General features: G+C 36.7%; 1 protein-coding gene across 1 annotated transcript in view; it reads right to left on the bottom strand.

Moving 5' to 3' along the window:
- Nucleotides 1–21,319, bottom strand: part of MMRN1 (multimerin 1) — a 72,304-nt gene that overhangs the window by 26,156 nt on the left and 24,829 nt on the right. Inside the window, exons 5-8 of the mRNA XM_027116918.1 lie at nt 16,156–16,275; nt 13,400–13,506; nt 1,861–1,962; nt 346–519 (exon numbers count right to left, since the gene is read on the bottom strand). Coding sequence (XP_026972719.1) covers nt 346–519; nt 1,861–1,962; nt 13,400–13,506; nt 16,156–16,275 — 503 coding nt within the window. The remainder of the gene's footprint in view (nt 1–345; nt 520–1,860; nt 1,963–13,399; nt 13,507–16,155; nt 16,276–21,319) is intronic.

The raw sequence follows: 21,319 nt of genomic DNA, 5'->3' as shown, positions 1-21,319 counted from the left end.
TCATCCCTTAACCTCACCTTTATCTTGAGCTGCGAACCACAATTGGAGCAGATTAAGTACGGCTCATTTTAACTATAAAGGAATACAAGTTAGACTGTAACTAGGTACATAATGTCAATAAGTCAGATGAAATATTCAGACAAAAAGTTGACTATATTAGTAAACAATATTTAGATGCTTCAAGTTATTTCAGAAATTGAGGGATTTAAAAGTATCTTATTCAAAAAAAATCTTAGACTTCTCTATCACCCAATCTAAAGCAAAAATCCCAAAATGATGTGAGAAAAGATAAATGAGTCATTTGCTGTTTGTCTCAACTGAATGAATAATTTATTTTACGTTTACCTTTTAGAAAAGATTGAAATTCCCTGCCTTTATCTTCACTGATTTTCCCTTCCAGTGAGGAGTATGTGTTCTTTATATCACTCACGGCCAAAGAAATATTGTCAACCTTCTTCTGCAGAAGGGTCAGTTTCATTGCCTGGTAGTTCATCTGGTCAGTCATTTTTTGTGTCACTGCTGCATATAGAAGAAGAGAAAATGGGAAACGTTTAAACATACATATTTAAAAACCACTCAAATTTCATGATAGATTGAAAGGTCATTCAAATAAGCCATGTTTGCACTTCATATTTGAAAATACAGATTATATGCACTTAGCAAATGGCATCCTGAATTTTATACTAATATGTAGGGGTAGAAATTTGTAAAAAGCATTCTAATATCTTAGATTTCTAAAATGTTTTAACTTTGTCTAGAATTTTCAGTCTCTCTTTTGCTAACCTGAAAGAGTTGTTGTTAAACTTTCAATAGATGAGGAAATTGAGGGTCAGAAAACTGAAATACCTTGCTTGAGGTTACAGAGCTAATGCTTTATCTTCTGCTTTCAAATCCAATGCTCCAGCATTAAATAGATGTAACCACAGATATACACACACACATATGTATATATACTACATGTACGTATGTAGTTTGTATCTATATTCTGAGAATTTTATTCTTTACTGAGGTATTCTTTAGAGAGAGAGAGAGATTCAGAATTTGGTTAGAATCACTTTATAAAGCAATGATACTTTCCATGCCATTACACATGCATTTCAATAATTCAAGGAGGATTTTACGGTATCTTGTGAAAATACTGAATTTCAATCCCTTAAAAAAATTTGAGTACAGATCCAAAGCTATATTCACCTGCATTCTTAAAGAGATCCCCTTAAATCAGATTTCTCAATTTGAGTGCCTTATTCTGTATGACTAGATATATGCCAAACATAGTGAGATGTTTTTAGCAGTAACCAACTTTATGTTTCTAAGAGATGAGGTTAAGTCTAAAAGGAATGGTAAAATATTTATGATTAGAAAGATGAGAAAATATGTAACATGCCAACTTTAGATCAACACGAGGTCCTCGTTGATTCTGAGCCACATTCTTTGCCCTACTCGGTGAGCAATACCCCTCAGTGATCTCTTGTCAACCAAGGGAAGGGAGCCTTCTTAGCTCCCTTAAAATGATCCAGTCCACCCATCCATGTCAAGGTTCTTCCATGATTGTACTCTTTGCAGGACAAAAGTTTCATTTAATTTTGGAAACCTGTGATTTCCTTACAACCTAGTATGACAGCATTTTTATTCTCCTTCTGTGTCTGCACACAGAACTCCAGTAATTACACATGTTCCCTTCAGGCTGGGAACCTGCAGCTCACCCATAGTTTCTCCCAACAGGCAAATAGAAAAGGATCGAGAGGTATGTTAATGTCACTATCAAACGTTTGACAGCCAAGTGATGTCTTGTTTGGAAGTCATCATAAATAGTGTTGACAGTGATTGGGTTTAGGGATGACAGTAATTACAGTCTGTGACCTGTGTCACCACAGTCTTGCTGCTGCTGCTCGGGCATCCCTCTGCCACCTGCGGCGTGACTCTCAGCCTGGTTGCTGTGTATCAGCTGCTGTTGTTCCTGGGCTAGAGGGAAGCAAAAAGAGAAGAGAGACAGTTAAGCACTGGGACCGCCTCATTTTTTTCCAGTCCTGAGCAGCAATATGGCTGCTGTGCATTTTCCCGTGTACTGAAGCTTGACGGTCAGCGATGACTGCAGAATAAGAGGCTCCGCCCCCATCCACAGGGTGATGTGCTCCCACATTGGTGTTGGAAGTGCAAGACTCTAGTTCTGTTTGGAAAAAATAAAATTATTAAGGTTTCCTTTTAGGTGAAAATGGTGGTAGTTTGGGGAAGCCGTGTAAACCGGGGTACGTAAACTGCCGGCATGATTGAGAGGAACCTTAAAATCAGCTGTGTTAAAAGCTAGAGCAGCTTTCTAAGTGGACTGTCACAAAGATGGCTTGTTTAACAATGCAGTTTCCAACTGGTGGCCACTTGGAAGTAAGGGAGAGCTACAGGTTCTTTACTAAAAGAATACCTGCGTAATAGTGCCACTTAAATGGGTTGTTCCCAGATTTTTAAGAAATGCATAGGCTCAAAACCTAAGGACTGCATGTAAAAGTAAACCATTATAGGGCATGTCTCGAGGGGTTCTATCTGTAAAATCAGTGAAATTTCAGAAGAACAGAAATTCTTGTAAAGCAAATTTACTCTATTAAAGAATTGCTTCTCATTTCCCATGAATCAAGTAATATTTTAAATGGCAATATAAGTTTTCATTGGGGAAAACAGTTTAGAGGGAAGATTTATTAAACATATTGAACACATCAAGTAATGTATGTCTGTAATTTGCAGACTTCTAATGAACAAATTTATTCATGGAAGTCTGCATATCAGACATGAGAAAACAAGTGTTTGGGGTCTGACTGTGCTTCTTCCCGTGTGAAATTATGTACCAATGAAACTGCACCTCTGGCACATGTTAATTATGCTCCCTAAGGCATATGTGGCTGCGACAATACTACTAAAGCATCTCTACTCCATAGAAAATATATTTGCCACTAATTTGAGTTAGTCTCTATTGCTAGATTGAATTTTGCATTGCTTTCTTCAGGGCATTGAGCTAAATTCATGAATCTCCATTCATGTCCAAGGTTTTTGCTTTGATTTTGTTTCTTCTTTTTCTCCACTGCATAACAGATGGTGCTGCATAACTTGATTTATTTGGTGGAAGAAAACAATCTGTAGCTTGGGGAAAAGTGTATGCATTTGAGGGCTGCAGTAGGTGGTGAGAAGTATTAAACTTTTGCTAGATCCTAGTAATAAAGTTCTTATAGCCCCAATTCAAATGAATTCATACAAATATATCTGCTAAATAATTGTATGGTTTTTAAAATCAAGGTTCCTTCTTAGATGATGTAATAAAGCATTTTCCTGGCAGCTAAAATCTATCTACCCAGGAGGGTTACCAGAGAGTAAAGCAATGATTCTCAGACCAGGCTCTCTGAATCAGCAGTGTCAGCATCTCCCGGGAACTTTAAAAAATACAACTTCTGGGCCCCATCCCAGACCTGCTAATTGAAGAAACTCTGGAGTGAGGCAGCAATGTGTGGTTTAACAAGCTCTCCAGCTGATTCCAATGCACACTAAAGTTTGAGAACCACTGGAGTAGAGCATCAAGATACATCTTCCTTAGCAACTTCCCACCTCGCTACCTTCCCTGTTTCTCTTAGCAGTGGAAGAGTGTTCAGGATACAGACTTGTCAGTATTACAGCAAAAGGAACAGGTGGGTTTAACAGAATGAACAAATGGGTCTATTCATTTTTTTACTGCTTACCTTTCTGAGCTAGATCATAGGAAAACAAAAAGGGCTGGTGTATTGAAATGCATACCACGACTTGGTAGGCAGAAGACTTTGTTAGGAAGCAATGTGTAATTATGGTAAAACAAAGACCATATTGTTTTGTGACATACAAACAAGGTTGCTCTTCAAATTTCTTTTTCTATCATTAACTTTTAATGCATATTATGTTTTTGCTTTGTTTTTTTTTTACGTTTCTTTAGAATAGTGATTTTTCATCATGGGTGGAAATCAGAAGCATCTGTTAACTTTGAAACACTAAGTGTTAATGTTCTCTCCATCCTCCTCCCACCCATCTGAAGATTATGATTCAGTAACTGTTCTGGGGAATTGAGCATGTGTGTACAGAGTTTTTTAAACTCTGCAGGTGATTTCGATGTATGACCCTGGTTAAAAAGCACTAATTTAGAACAAATTTCAATATTTTCTAATTCTAATAAGTAAATTCAGTGGTGTAAGGCAGAAAATACCAGATGTTTAAGTTAAAAATTGCAATCCAGAAATTGATCTTCAGAGATTTTTCAACAGCCGTAAGTGCTTGTTGATAACAAGAGCATATGTTCAAGACTTGATTTATTAAAACTCTAGTGAATGAAAACCTTTAGTCTCCTCCCATTCCATAGAGAAGCGGGCCTTTACAAGGAGTCAGTGAAGCGGGGTGGACGTGCAGGATGATGGTCACTGTTCGTGACTCCCTAGTATAGATGATATTATTCTCTCTGTTGTTAGGACACAGAATCGCTGAAGAGGGACTCCTAAGCATGGATGCATGTGAAGTGTCTCAGCCACCTCCCCAGAGATCAAACCCAGAGTCCACTTACAATTGTAGAATGTCTCAGAAATAAAAGGGCCTTTCCACTCAAGGCCTAGGCTATCGCTCCTGACTCCTACCTGGTAACATTCCACATACCCCAACTCCAAAACTGTATTTAGTCAGTATGCACTGGTGTGACCTAGCAATTATTAAAATACTGAAATACAGCCATACCTATTGGCAAATATATAAAGTGTAATAACTGATACAATTAATTATAAAAATCAAAATATTAACTTATTCCAAGTTAATTGTGGATGCACGATAAAGAATAAAGATATATCTTGTAGGATACATGATAAATGTATGGAATTCCTATTATAATAACATCCGAGAACCGTTTTTCAGAACTAGCAGTTTGTTGGGCCCGTTTCACGCACTACATAGAGTTTATGAAACATTCTATGTTTTGGCAGAATCATCAGTTTATCATTATGTGTGATTTATGTAGTAGTTAGAATTTCCAAATTGTTTGGTACTTACTTTAGTTTACTTGCTAGCACTAATTGTCCTCAGCACATAATTTTTGCTAAATATTATTAAAGAATTTATAATCAATTATTGAAAACACTGGAAGAGACAAAAGTTTAAATTTTCAAAGTATTTCTTTTAGATATCATGAGTTGGAATTTTTTGAATCTGAGAAAAAAACAAATGTTTTCAATAATGAAACTAGTCCTGGATTATCTAATATACAGTGCAGAAATCAGTTAGTCTGGGAAATCTTTTGATATATAAAATATCAAAGTCAAAAATATCAATATCAAAAATCAATTCAATTTAAAATGTAATTAGTATTTTTGAAATAAAATCAGCTTGATTTTCAATAAAAATTAGTGGGCTATTTTTACTTAATATATAAATGTTGATTTCAAATAATGATATGAATTTGTATCATTTAAAATAAAAATTGGGCTTCCCTGGTGGCGTAGTGGTTAAGAATCCGCCTGCCACTGCAGGGGACACGGGTTCGAGCCCTGGTCCGGGAAGATCCCACATGCCGCAGAGCAACTAAGCCCGTGAACCACAACTACTGAGCCTGAGCTCTAAGGCCCACGAGCCACAACTACTGAAGCCCACATGCCCTAGAGCCCGTGCTCCAAACGAGAGAAGCCAACGCAATGAGAAGCCCGCGCACTGCAACAAAGAGTAGCCCCCACTCGCCGCAACTAGAGAAAGCCTGCGTGCAGCAACTAAGACCCAACACAGCCAAAAATAAATTAATTGATTAATAAAAAAAGTAAACCCTCAATACTAATCTAAATGAAATTACAATACAAGCCTATATGAAACAAGTAAAATAAAAATTACTAGACTTATTTGTCCTCATAATGACATTCAATTTCTGTTAAAATTCATTTGTGATCAAGAGAAAAATATTAAAGAACTTCATGAAATTAGTCTCATGAAATAAGCTTTTGTAATAATAAAAATTTTCAAGTTAAGCAAAGCTTTTGAAATAAAAAACTTCAAAAACACTTTATCAAGTATGTTAATAAAAATCAATAAAATAAAAATATTTAGAAAAAGTTAGAACTTTTAACATTATCATATAATTGAAATAGTAGATCATTTCAGCAAAGAAAAATATTATGGAAGTTACCTGACAAAATAATTCTGATATAAGAATATCATTTCAAATCAGTTTTACGTTTAGCATTTGGAAAACAAGTTTTTTACAAAAAGAAAAAAGAGAATTGGTTTTCAGAAATGACAGTCTAATAGAAATGTCAATCCTTTTTTATCTTTATAAGGGAAAAAAATATTCCCCTTTTTAAACTGGAGATAACTTGAAAACTGATAAAAGATATTTTACATATGAAAAATGTTTATACATACTATTTGACACAAAAATTAATAAGGGATAAACTACATGAGAAAACATAGATTTTCTAATAAATCATATGAAAATGAAATTTTTATGACAAAACTCAGAAGTATAATAAATGTTTAAGTTCCTTGATTTATGATGCCCTAAATTTGACCAAATGATGTTTGCAAAGCTTTATGAATTAATTAAATAGGACATTCGTACAAGAATTTTTATGATTTAGTTAATAATAAATATACTAAATATTTAAAAATGCACACACTATTTAAGGACTGAAAAAAAAGGAATGCAATCACTGTTAACTCAGTAGTGGCCAGTAGATAATTCAGCAGGATGGCAATATCATTGATGTTAAAAGAAATTATAAACATACTGAGATTTCCTGTCACCTAATGGCTCTAAATCTGATGGAGAAATCTCTAAAGGAGATGGACCTGTATTAAATCATCTCTCTGACATCATTTAGCTGGTGTCATCCATGTCAAAAGAAAGAGCACACCAATAATTTGTAGAAATTAATAAGCTGTTTAGAAATTATTTGAATGATACACGATGAGTGATTTGTGTTATGGCTTATATTACTTGGTATATAGTTTATAATATAGATAACATATGCATTAACTTAAGAAAATAAAAAGTAATGCATTCTTAATTTTTGATTTTTATATTAATGTATATATTAATTGATACTGAGTCGGTTGTCAAATGTTTGAATATGACCCCTGCCCCTTCTTACCCCATCCTCATAATCAAGAGGCAGATTGGTTGAGGCAACCACGATCCTGACTAAGGTGGAGTCACCGCAATAGAAATCACGACAGCATTTTACACAGGGTTTATTTCCAGGGGCTCAAAATCCTACGCTAAAGCTTTATTATAAATCATAAGGCATTATTTTATATTGCATTATCATATTCTAATGAAATTGGGTCTCTTCATCTCTTTACAAAGTATTACATCTTGCATAGTTAATGTAGAGATTATTACATTGCATCTCATTGAATATTCTCCATTTGAAAAGTACTGGCAAAGCAGGGAATCACGCGCACACACACACATACACTCACACTCACACAAGAGGCAGTAGGGGGTATTTTACGTGTGCTCCGTTCCTATTGGAGGGGGGTAATTCATCAAGTCGTAGTTCTCGCTTTGCCACTCAGCCCAGGCAAGATCCTGAATGTGCAAGAAGTGAAAACAAACCTAGGTTAGAGGGAAAGGGTCAAGAACAGAAAGGAGGCAAACAAAAAGAACTCAAGAGTAATTTTCTATTGACCTTAGGGTCAAAAGAATTTCAAATAAGTCTTATTCATGCAATCTGGAAAAATCCTATTGCACTGCAAATGAGAGGATAGAAAGTGACATACCAGAGAAAATCAGCAAATTAGAAATAAAAACTAAAAAGAGAAGAAAAAAATTTTAAACCAGTGACAAGTAGGAGAAGAGAAATTAAATAAAGCTTTCAGGAAGAAAAAAAAAATAAACTGAAAGGGATAAAGATTAACACATAGAAGTATTGAGTGGAAGTCTTCAATTTTCTTGCACACTCGTTTTTGGTGATTCACTCCTCAGTATGTGGAAACAGAATATCTATGAAATAAAAATGAAAATTTCTCCATATTTTTGTAAAGTTTTAAAGAGACTGATTTGAAAGAAAATGTAATTGGAAAAATCCTTTCAATATTGAATTACAAAAACTAATGTGATTGTGTGTGTGCATAAAACTTTCCATTTGCTCTTAGCTATAGTTATTTTTAAATTAATTGTTTTAGGAGGAAATAGGTGAGGAAATTATACTCCTAATTGTAAAAGAAACAACTATTAAACATCACACAAAGATCTTTGAGATCCAATTGTCATATGAACCTCTTTTCTCTGGAATTCATTGGATGGGGTCTGTGAAAACCTGAAATACCTGTTTAGCAAATTCAATAGTTTGTTATCTTTCCTTAGCTCTGTTTGTTGACTGGAGTTCAATACTTGCATTCATCCCAATTTATTTCGCAGTATTTAGCTGGTGGAGAAGCACTGATAGGATCTCTGACAGAGGAGTCAGTTACTCTCCTGTGATGAAATTCCTGGTTGATCGATGCTCTTTTGTTTTTTCATTTAGCAATCTTTGTGTCTTCCCCACGTATTCTCTACCACAGGACTGCCACGATTCTAGGTTTTCCAGGCAATGTATCTTATCTTGCACTTAAGCACAGACCTTTACTTTGTTCCACAGGGCCCAATTTTCTGTCTCTTCTTTTTTGATCCTTTCTAAGATATTGGAGCTGAGACAGATGGGCATTTATTTAAGTCAAATAATTTCCAGAGATCTTTATGTACTTCTCATTTAAAAAAAAATTCAATATATTTTAAAAATTGGATTTCTTTTTTCTCTTCTCCCAATACAATTACTCTTTTTCCCTTGCACTAGAAACTCTGATCTTGGTGGATCAAGGACTTAGAGAAGCAAGGTCAGCAAGTGTCAAGAGCAACCGTTTTCTTATTAGGTGCTTTTTCTTTCTTTCTTTTTTTTTAATTAGACAGGTATTATTTGTGAGGTTTTTTTTTTGTTTCCTTCCAGGCCTTTGAGGCATATCGTGGAAGTCATTAATGGCAACTCAGTAATGAGGAAGCTTGCTCTCTCTGCCTTAGAAACAGAAACTTTCCTGTGTGGCTTGACAAGACGGGTTTCCAACTGATTCTTTGATATCAACTGAATGCTTGCATGACGATGTTCAGTACATATGTAAAGATTTACCGAGATTTAGTAGTTAAACAGTAGAATGCAGTTTTATGCAACAAAGGTCCCTGGTGTTTTTTGACTAAATGTATCTTAATTTTATTGAGCAAAGATGCTTACAGGAGGTAATGTTCTTTTTCAAAAAGGAAAGCATTAATCACCACCGAGGAGAACCAGATATGCAAAACTATAAGAAATACAGGGTTTTTTCTGTTTTAAATATTATAACTTTTATGGCATAGTAATTGGAGTAATATTTAAAATAATCTTACTAGAGAAGCCCCATATTTATAGTGTTAGTTACAATAGCTCTGACATAATTTATTGAATTAGTGCACACTTGTGAAATGAAATATTTCTATATATTCATAACATATGGCAGGGTTAGTTTATTCCAATTACTGCATAATTGCATTTTTTAACATTCATAATAACTGTGATAGATTTTATAAAGCACAATTTTATGAAATATCTTTTCCCTACATAGAGGATCTGATCAAAGCTGACTGGACTTTGTTTTTTTATTTTTTAACATCTTTATTGGAGTATAATCGCTTTACAATGTTGTGTTAGTTTCTGCTGTATAACAAAGTGAATCAGCTATACATAGACTTATATGCCCATATCCCTTCCCTCTTGCATCTCCCTCCCACCCTCCCTATCCCACCCCTCTAGGTGGTCACAGAGCACTGAGCTGATCCCCCTGTACTATGCGGATGCTTCCCATGTGGCACATATATACGATGGAATATTACTCAGCCATAAAAAGAAACGAAATTGAGTTATTTGTAGTGAGGTGGATGGACCGAGAGTCTGTCATACAGAGTGAAGTAAGTCAGAAAGAGAAAAACAAATACCATATGCTGAGTAGATTTTTTAAAAACAGATTTGCAAAGAAGTTTTTTTTTTTCCTTCTCTCTGATCTAACATTATTTGAACTTAAATTCCTGTACTTTGTGTCATTAGAGCAAAGCCACAATTTCCTTGTACTACTTGAGAACATTTTAGAGACATCTACTGGAAAAGCTAATTATTGCAATTTTTATAAAACTGGCTTAAAAAGTATGTTGTTACTGACATTTCAAAAAACTTTCTCGCATATCATATCACAAATCTAGCTCCCTTTCTGAGACAAACTCGTTGACCCTCAAAAAGATATAACAAATGTAAAATATATAAAAAGTGTTACTTTGCCATTGGACTTAATGCTCCTTTTTCTCCCAGCAACACTCTATTCACTTAGACTTCTTAAAACTTAGTTTCTTCTTGACAGTATGACTAATATTTTTAATAAACTGATCTAGAACTTATTACCAGAATTTTGATTATCTGAGTTGCAGCAAAAAGAGCATCTGTGGAGGGTTAGTAATATTATAAACAGCATATTGGAGAATAAGACAACGGAATAATTGCCCCACGGATTCTTTTTTAACTCTTTATTTTATATTGGAGTATAGGTGATTAACAATGTTGTGTTAGTGTCAGGTGTACAGCAAAGTGATTCATTTATACATGTACATGGATCTGTTCTTTTTCAAAGTCTTTGGACCCGAATTTTGAATCACAGCATCCTTTACGAACAGGTCGGGGATGGGTCTATGGAGAGAGAGAGAGACAGAAAAAGAAAAAGAGAGGGTAGAAAGTGAAGGAGGAGAAATAAACAAGAGTACAGTTGCCAGCAATTCCATTTTATTCCTGATCTACCGATTTTTTTTGTATATTTAAAAAGACCTCCCTACTGCAATTTAAATTAAAATGGTTACTTTTTCTATTACGAAATGAATTTTGTTGTGGGGAGGAAACTTGTTGGGGAAACAGGGAGTTGTGAAATTCATGTAATAGTTTACAAATTTTCTGTGAATAAAATAATTTCCTCTTGTTGTAAAGGACTAGCACTGAAGTAATTATCACGGTAGCTACATAACCAGGTTTTCCAAACCCTTGAGGGCTCTGAAGAGCTTTAAAGAACGGATCAGTCACACTGATTATTCTTGCCATATTTGGAGCTGCTTGTCATATGAGACAGTGTGGAGAGTGCTGTCAAAGGAAACCTGACAATTTTCTCTGCCACATAAGAATAAAAGACTGTTGGCACATATATAAAGTGTGATGAAAAGGGGAGGGGGACCTTGGCACATAATTGGGTAAGAATCAGAAGGAAAATATGTGCACCTCCCCACCCCCTGCTCCAAGGATAGATGAGATAATGAAGAATGGCTCAAGGGACAAAGGGACTCAGTAGTTCTTGATACTACCAGTGCATCAACTGCAGTAATAAAGAATTCAACAGCTTTTATGTACTTCAATAAAAGGGAAGATGAGGATGGTCAGGATGCCGTAGGGAGCAACAGTCGGTTCTTTTGGAATCACAGTTGTATTAGAGTTGACTGTGTGACAAAATGACACAATGGGCATATCTGCCATCAGAAAATTATTCCTACCATAGATTTCAATAGAAAGAAGTCCTTCCCACAGCAGCTTAATCAGCACATACCTGAATTATGAGTAATTCTAGTTACAGTATTGTGACAGAGAGTCACAGAACTGTTCTGGGACATTTTTGTTAATGGGGATTCAAGACAACGATTTGTGAATCCAGTATTAAAGATATCCACAGGTTGCATCCATTAGAACATGAGGTGTTAGTAAGCAATCAAAGCTAAACTGTTTGAATTCCATTTAAATATTTCATATAATACTTCTCTAAAAAAGGGAAAAATAGTACGTAGCAGGTATTCAAAACTGTCAACTTGTCTTGTCTCTTGTATGTGTATTTATAATGATGGAATTCTATGTTTTTCCCTCCTAGGCATATACAGTCCATCATAGTGATTAATAATCGATTAGCAGGTATAAAAGGAAGAAGCATGAAACAACACAGTCCTCATCAGCTGGACACCATGACATTCTTTGACATACAGACTTTGCTTCCTATCTCTTATGTACGATAGGGTGTGGAACGACATTCGAAATTTCTAGAAGGGTATATTGTGAACAAACACTGAATATTTAAGAAATGATCATGGAATTAAAATCCTTTTTCATAAGGAGAGAAATATAAAAATTAATCTTAGACTTTAGAAATATAATTCTAAATACTCTTAACCGTCTGACATACACAGACTATAAACAAATAGGCTTTACTGCTGTGAGTATATCTGTGCACCTCACGGAAATTAGAAATCCTTTGAAAGCAGGATCATATTTGGAGTTTTTCTTTTTTACAATATGGTAAAGTATCTTGTTTGCAAATATTTTTGGTATAGATGATATTTTGTTTAAAACTTTATTTTACCTGGTTATAAATGAAGTACATATTCATGCTGTACTCTGGAAATGTATTAAATTTTTATAACATCTTTGAAATTAAGGCCATATCCAGAATAAATAGCGTTACAGTGAAATTTGCCTATAGATTCTCAACGAATGGGCTAGAAGAACCATATATAATATCCTTAACTAAACTGCAGGTTTTCTAGAGCTTTTATATTACAACTTTCTTTTTGTAAAATGTGCATCATAATGGTTTCTCCACACTTACATTAATTTTTAATCACAGTCTCTTACACTGCTGATTGAATTCCCCACTACCGCTAATAGCCTTCCTTGTACTATTCATTCATTTAAAATATGTATGCGGAGGCCATATCTTACGTTTCACAGGGAACCTGTTTAAAGCCCAAAGCAAAATAACAGCCACATGGATGCTACGCCACAGCAGGTTACCATGTACTTGATGAGCCTTTTGCCACCAGAAAATCCTTAAAATCTGTTGAAAAAATGGCTCCATTAGGAGATTTTTTTAAAAGCAGGATTATTCATGTCATATTGGTATATTCTTTACAACTGAATTTCATTTATAGACGATATTATTTCCAATAACTGAACTGGAACAAAACTAGAGGGTAATCTTATTTTTACGTAAGGTCACTTCTAATGACAGTTTATTTAAACATATACAATTAGGATTTCTGATATTTTAACAAGGCATGTGTCTATGCCATATAGCTAAGAAACAGTAAGGTATGTAGTCAGGTCTCCAATTATTCATCCTGTGAAACCAACACAAAAATGATGAGAGAAGTTAAAGGACAGCTTATGAGATATCACAGCTACTAAATTAGGAAGCTCGAAGAAAGTAACAGTCTTGATAGTTTGGCTACATGTTAATTAACTTTGTTCAAAAGATAAATTGCAACTCTTTTCTTCACTGGAATCAGTTGCTTATTCTTTAGAAGTTTTATGCTTCTCATTGTTATTATGAAATTAAGATTAGAATATACCTTCTAACTGACATTTTGGTCCACTGAATCCAGGACAGCACTTCCATTCTAATGAGGTAACAATTTTATGTTGCATCCTGTACACAGGATTTGATATCTTCTGAGATCTAGAGAGGAAAACAGTTGGGGGAAAACAGATTATTTGTCTCACGTTAAATTATCAATTGGAATAAAAGTGTTTGGGATGATACCTGGAATATAATAAACATTCAGGGACTTCCCTGGTGGTGCAGTGGATAAGACTCTACATTCCCAATGCAGGGGGCACAGTTTCGATCCCTGGTCAGCAGATCCCACATGCATGCTGCAGTTAAGAGTTTGCGTGCCACAACTAAGGAGCCCACCTGCCGCAACTAAGACCCCATGCAACCAAATAAATAAATAAATATTTTTAAAAAATAAGCATTCAGTAAGTGTTATCTGTTCTTATTATAAGAATCTTCATCATCAATATTATTGTCAAACTTAGATTTCCTTAAGTACATTACAAAAAGCATTAAGGTTTATACTTTTTGGTATTTTAAATTTATACCTATCATTATGTTTTCTAAAGACTCTATAACTTTTCCCTTGGTAATGCTTTTCACTAAACCAATGTTAAAACTTATTGTAATTCTAATTTTTAAATAGTTTATGGGAATAATTTTTTTAGTTCTTATTTCTTAAATCATTATTGTTAAAAGGATGTGTTTTCCTCCAGATCAATATCAAATAACTCAAAACAAATTAGATATTCCACTGTGACTTCAACCTGTACTTTCTCACATCTCAAGTTTTTAAATTGTACCATCTATTATTTCTCTCATCTAGTATTTCTCTAAGAGGGAGGTGAGGAAGGGAAGAGGATCTAACATGAGAAAATGTTGTTTTTGAGAAGAAGCCATGAAAGGGAAATAAAGAAACTATAACATTTCAAATTAACAATCAATATAAGTAGTGAATGGCCCTAAATTGCAGGCGTTATGTATGTAAATGGAAATCATAAATCCAATTTGGCCATATTAGCCTTATCCTCATGACTTCAACATTTAGCTAATACCTATCAAATGATTCTGTGAAATGGGTATGTATTATCTTGTTTAGTCCTCATATTAGTTCTATGAGGAAAGTATTATTATTATCTTGACGTGCTGATGAGGAACCTGAGGAACAGAGAGATGGAATACTTGCTGCAAGTCCCACATCTAAAAGTTATCGAGCTAGGATTTTAATCCACTCTGCATGGCTTAGCCTCTCCTGTCATTATCTAGAGTTTGTTATGTATGACTATGGGGCGACCACAGTAGTCACTCTCATGGATTATGTATTATAACAGACTGGGTTTTAGTTTCTGCTATAACCTGATGGGCAATTAATTATGTGTGAAATTATTCCTCAATTTTAAAATGAGCTGTAAGACTCCTTCCATCTCTGAAAGTAGGCTAATCATTCATCTGTGTTTATTTCTGTAAATTATACTCAGCCAATAACTCTGTTCAGTGAAATATCATATCTAGTCCAACAGCTAGTGCTAAACAGGAAGTAAGGTAGCTTGGAAGGGATTCTTTAGAGTTTATTAGGGTGAACTCAAGCAGTTAGTTGCATTATTATTGGATTCAATGTTCCTGCTTTGGCAAACCGGATTGCTGGTGTATGTGGCTCAGACAGAAAGAAAAAGTGACAAACAGTGCATGTGCACTGAAATAGTGAGTGAATGGAGAGAACCATTCAAATGCAGAGAAAGATAAAAAATGAGAATAAAGATACCTATTCCTAGTTTGTTTAAAGAGAGAAAAAAGCTCACCTTGAACTCAGAAGGGCAGTATGATGGGGGTTACTGTGGTAATAGTTTCATTACTAAAGAATTAACAGTGCATTCTTTGTATCTCAGGTTGACTAGGAAATTGTCACAAAGGGAGTAAATGCCAGAAACAGAACTGGAGCTCAGCTCTCCCAAATCCCTAAGATATGCTTAGTTCTCTGGACCATGAGCCCTAGCTATTTCTTTAGGGACTACGAAACACCTTGATTTTATGTATCCTTATTGCACACTGTTCCAGATTGCCAATGTGTCAGATTCACTGCCTGAGTTACTCGTATGACTATTTGTATAACATTAGCCATCGTGGCCTGAATGACAATTTTAGTTTTTATTGCAGGCATTCCTGAAACACCCCCAGCTGAGCTACTGTGACTGTATGAATTCAGAGAATTTATCAATTACTCAGCCCCACATTTTAGGACAATTACATAATTAAAACAAAAACCCCTAAATAAGTCATTACAATAGACACAAGAAGAAAGGCCCTACTTAGCTGCTTTACCATGCATAATAGCAATTAGTGGCTTGCAAAGTTATGGACTTCTCTTTGGCCTAGTATGAAAGGGAAATTATCAATAGCCCTTTAAAACTGTGTATGAATTTAATGGAATTAAAGGACAGGATTGTTGGTCAGGTCATAGAATAAAAGTAATAGTAATAGTAAAAATAGAAAGACACATGAGTTAACATTCACTGAAGACTCACAGAGTACCAGGTACTAGGCTAAACATATTACTCCATTTATCTCACATATTCTAAAAACACCCACATGAGGCAAGTATAATTAGTTTCTGCATTTTAACTTATTTAAGATCATACTTCCAGTTTAATGTGATGACCCTACCCTGACCCTCCTATACTTACATGTACCTGGAATGATTAACTTTCTCTATATATTCCAGGCCACACATGATTATGGTACAAGAAGTAGGTATTTTCAAAAAATATTACATACCTCTGAGGACAGGATCCACTGGTCCAGCCACAGGGCCCTCTACCAGCTGGAACATAAGTGACTTGGTTGTCCAGTATCACTGTTGGAGATAATCTGGTATGTACATAAGCACACCAGTTCCTAAGGAAGAGATCATTTTTGTTAGAAAAAAATTGTCAGAAAGAATTCTTTTCATCAAAGTTATTTGCATAGACCTATACTGTCAGTACTGTGTATCAGATACATTGAAAACTTGATATCTGGCTTTAAAATATCTAGAAATGACAGAAAACATATGTTACTTCATTACTGTACTGATGGACAGTAAAGAAGCACTGTAAGGGGAGATTTGAGAAGATGGCGGAAGAGTAAGACGCGGATATCACCTTCCTCGCCACAGATACATCAGAAATACATCTACACGTGGAACAACTCCTACAGAACACCTACTGAACGCTGGCAGAAGACCTCAGACCTCCCAAAAGGCAAGAAACCCCCCACGTACCTGGGTAGGGCAAAAGAAAAAAGAATAAACAGAGACAAAAGGATAGGGACGGGACCTGCACCAGTGGGAGGGAGCTGTGAAGGAGGAAAGGTTTCCACACACTAGGAGCCCCTTCGCAGGCAGAGACTGTGGGTGGAGGAGGGGGGAAGCTTCGGAGCCGCGGAGGAGAGTACAGCCACAGACACGGGTGTGGAGGGCAAAGCGGAGAGATTCCCGCACAGAGGATCGGGGCCGACCGGCACTCACGAGCCCGAGAGGCTTGTCTGCTCCCCCGCCGGGGCGGGCGGGGTTGGGAGCTGAGGCTCGGGCTTCGGTCGGAGTGCAGGGAGAGGACTGGGGTTGGCGGCGTGAACACAGCCTGAGGGGTGCTACTGCGCCACGGCTAGCCGGAAGGGAGTCCGGGGAAATGTCTGGACCTGCTGAAGAGGCGAGAGACTTTTTCCTGCCTCTTTGTTTCCTGGTGCGCGAGGAGAGGGGATTAACAGCGCTGCTTAAAGGAGCTCCAGAGACTGGCGCGAGCCGCGGCAATCAGCGCAGACCCCAAAGATGGGCATGAGACGCTAAGGCTGCTGCTGCCGCCACCAAGAAGCCTGTGTGCAAGCACAAGTCACTATCCACACCCCGCTTCCGGGGAGCCTGTGCAGCCCGCCACGGCCAGGGTCCCGGGATCCAGGGACAACTTCCCCGGGAGAACGCACGGCGCGCCTCAGGCTGGTGCAACGTCATGCTGGCCTCTGCCACCGCAGGCTCGCCCCGCATCAGTACCTCTCCCTCCCCCCGGCCTGAGTGAGCCAGAGCCCCCGAATCAGCTGTTCCTTTAATGCCGTCCTGTCTGAGCGAAGAACAGACGCCCTCAGGCGGCCTACACGCAGAGGCGGGGCCAAATCCAAAGCTGAACCCCGGGAGCTGTGCGAACAAGGAAGAGAAAGGGAAATCTCTCCCAGCAGCCTCAGGAGCAGCGGATTAAATCTCCACATTCAACGTGATGTACCCTGCATCTGTGGAATACCTGAATAGACAACGAATCATCCCAAATTGAGGAGGTGGACTTTGGGAGCAAGATATATTATTTTTTCCCCTTTTCCTCTTTTTGTGAGTGTGTATGTGTATGCTTCTGTGTGAGATATTGTCTGTATAGCTTTGCTTTCGCCATTTGTCCTAGGGTTCTGTCCATCCGTTTTCTTTTTTCTTTTTTTTTACTTAAAAATTTTTTTTCTTAATAATTTTTTACTTTAATAATTTTATTTTATCTTACTTTATTTTATCCTCTTTCTTTCTTTCTATTTTTTCTCCCTTTTATTCTGAGCCGTGTGGATGAAAGGCTCTTGGTGCAGCAGCCAGGAGTCAGTGCTGTGCCTCTGAAGAGGGAGATCCAACTTCAGGACACTGGTTCACAAGAGACCTCCCAGCTCCATGTAATATCAAATGGCGAAAATCTCCCAGAGATCTCCATCTCAACACCAGGACCCAGCTTCACTCAACGACCAGCAAGCTACAGTGCTGGACACCCTATGCCAAACAACAAGCAAGACAGGAACACAGCCCCATCCATTAGCAGAGAGGCTGCCTAAAATCATAATAAGCACACAGACACCCCAAAACACACCGCCAGACGTGGACCTGCCCACCAGAAAGACAGGATCCAGCCCCATCCACCAGAACACAGGCACTAGTCCCCTCCACCAGGAAGCCTACACAACCCACTGAACCAACCTTAGCCACTGAGGGCAGACAACAAAAACAACGGGAATTACGCGGCTGTAGCCTGTGAAAAGGAGACCCCAAACACAGTTAGATAAGCAAAATGAGAAGACAGAAAAACACACAGCAGATGAAGGAGCAAGGTAAAAACCCACCAGACCTAACAAATGAAGAGGAAATAGGCAGTCTACCTGAAAAAGAATTCAGAATACTGATAGTAAAGATGATCCAAAATCTTGGAAATAGAATAGAGAAAATGCAAGAAACATTTAACAAGGACCTAGAAGAACTAAAGAGGAAACAAGCAATGATGAACAACACAATAAATGAAATTAAAAATACTCTAGAAGGGATCAATAGCAGAATAACTGAGGCAGAAGAACGGATAAGTGACCTGGAGAATAAAATAGTAGAAATAACTACTGCAGAACAGAATAAAAAAAAAAGGATGAAAAGAACTGAGGACAGTCTCAGAGACCTCTGGGACAACATTAAATGCACCAACATTCGAATTATAGGGTTCCCAGAAGAAGAAAAGTAAAAGAAAGGGACTGAAAAAATATTTGAAGAGATTATAGTTGAAAACTTCCCTAATATGGGAAAGGAAATAGTTAATCAAGTCTAGGAAGCACAGAGAGTCCCATACAAGATAAATCCAAGGAGACACATGCCAAGACACATATTAATCAAACTATCAAAAATTAAATACAAAGAAAACATTAAAAGCAGCAAGGGAAAAACAACAAATAACACACAAGGGAATCCTCATAAGGCTAACAGCTGATCATTCAGCAGAAACTCTGCAAGCCAGAAGGGACTGGCAGGACATATTTAAAGTGATGAAGGAGAAAAACCTACAACCAAGATTACTCAGCAAGGATCTCATTCAGATTTGATGGAGAAATTAAAACCTTTACAGACAAGCAAAAGCTGAGACAGTTCAGCACCACCAAACCAGCTTTACAACAAATGCTAAAGGAACTTCTCTAGGCAAGAAAAACAAGAGAAGGAAAAGATCTACAATAACAAACCCAAAACACTTAAGAAAATGGAAATAGGAACATACATATCGATAATTACCTTAAATGTAAATGGATTGAATGCTCCCACCAAAAGACACAGACTGGCTGAATTGATACAAAAACAAGACCCGTATATATGCTGTCTACAAGAGACTCACTTCAGACCTAGGGACACATACAGACCGAGAGTGAGAGGATGGAAAAAGATATTCCATGCAAATGGAAATCAAAAGAAAGCTGCAGTAGCTATCCTCATGTGAGACAAAATAGACTTTAAGTAAACACTATTACAAGAGACAAAGAAGGACACTACATAATGATCAAGGGATCGATCCAAGAAGAAGATATAACAATTGTAAATATTTATGCACCCAACATAGGAGCACCTCAATACATAAGGCAAATACTAACAGCCATAAAAGGGGAAATTGACAGTAACACAAACATAGTAGGGGACTTTAACACCCCACTTTCATGAATGGACAGATCATCCAAAATGAAAATAAATAAGGAAACACAAGCTTTAAATGATACATTAAACAAGATGGACATAATTGATATGTATAGGACATGGCATCCCAAAACAACAGAATACTCATTTTTCTCAAGTGCTCATGGAACATTCTCCAGGATAGATCCTATCTTGGGTCACAAATCAAGCCTTGGTAAATTTAAGAAAATCGAAATGGTATGAAGTATCTTTTCTGACCACAATGCCATGAGACTAGGTATCAATTACAGGAAAAGATCTGTAAAAAAGACAAACACATGGAAGCTAAACAATACACTACTTAATAACGAAGTGATCACTGAAGAAATCAAAGAGGAAATCAAAAAATACCTAGAAACAAATGACAATGGAGACACGACGACCCAAAACCTATGGGGTGCAGCAAAAGCAGTTCTAAGAGGGAAGTTTATAGCAATACAAGCCCACCTTGAGAAACAGGAAACATCTCAAATAAAGAACCTAAACTTGCACCTAAAGCAATTAGAGAAAGAAGAACAAAAAAACCCCGAAGTTAGCAGAAGGAAAAAAATCATAAAGATCAGATCAGAAATAAATGAAAAAGAAATGAAGGAAACGATAGCAAAGTTCAATAAAACTAAAAGCTGGTTCTTTGAGAAGATAAACAAAATTAATAAACCATTAGCCAGACTCATGAAGAAAAAAAGGGAGAAGACTCAAATCAATAGAATTAGAAATGAAAAAGGAGAAGTAACAACTGACACTGCAGAAATACAAAAGATCATGAGAGATTACTACAAGCAACTCTGTGCCAATAAAATGGACAACCTGGAAGAAATGGACAAATTCTTAGAAATGCAAAACCTGCCGAGACTGAACCAGGAAGAAATAGAAAATATGAACAGACCAATCACAAGCACTGAAATTGAAACTGTGATTAAAAATCTTCCAACAAACAAAAGCCCAGGACCAGATGGCTTCACAGGCAAATTCTATCAAACATTTAGAGAAGAGCTAACACCTATCCTTCTCAAACTCTTCCGAAATATAGCAGAGGGAGGAACACTCCCAAACTCATTCTATGAGGCCACTATCACCCTTATACCAAAACCAGACAAAGATGTCACAAAGAAAGAAAACTACAGGCCAGTATCACTGATGAACATAGATGCACAAATCCTCAACAAAATACTAGCAAACAGAATCCAACAACAGATTAAAAGGATCATACACCATGATCAAGTGGGGTTTATTCCAGGAATGCAAGGATTCTTCAATATATGCAAATCAATCAACGTGATACACCATATAAACAAATTGAAGGAGAAAAACCATATGATCATCTCAATAGATGCAGAGAAAGCTTTTGACAAAATTCAACACCCATTTATGATAAAAACCCTGCAGAAAGTAGGCATAGAGGGAACTTTCCTCAACATAATAAAGGCCATATATGACAAACCCACAGCCAACATAAACCTCAATGGT

The sequence above is a fragment of the Aethalodelphis obliquidens genome, unplaced genomic scaffold, assembly GCF_003676395.1.
Source record: "Aethalodelphis obliquidens isolate GAN/ISIS:26980383/991018 unplaced genomic scaffold, ASM367639v1 scaffold17, whole genome shotgun sequence".
Classification (NCBI taxonomy): domain Eukaryota; kingdom Metazoa; phylum Chordata; class Mammalia; order Artiodactyla; family Delphinidae; genus Aethalodelphis; species Aethalodelphis obliquidens.
The sequence above is the reverse complement of the archived record's forward strand: the minus strand, read 5'-3'. Positions and strand labels throughout refer to the sequence as shown.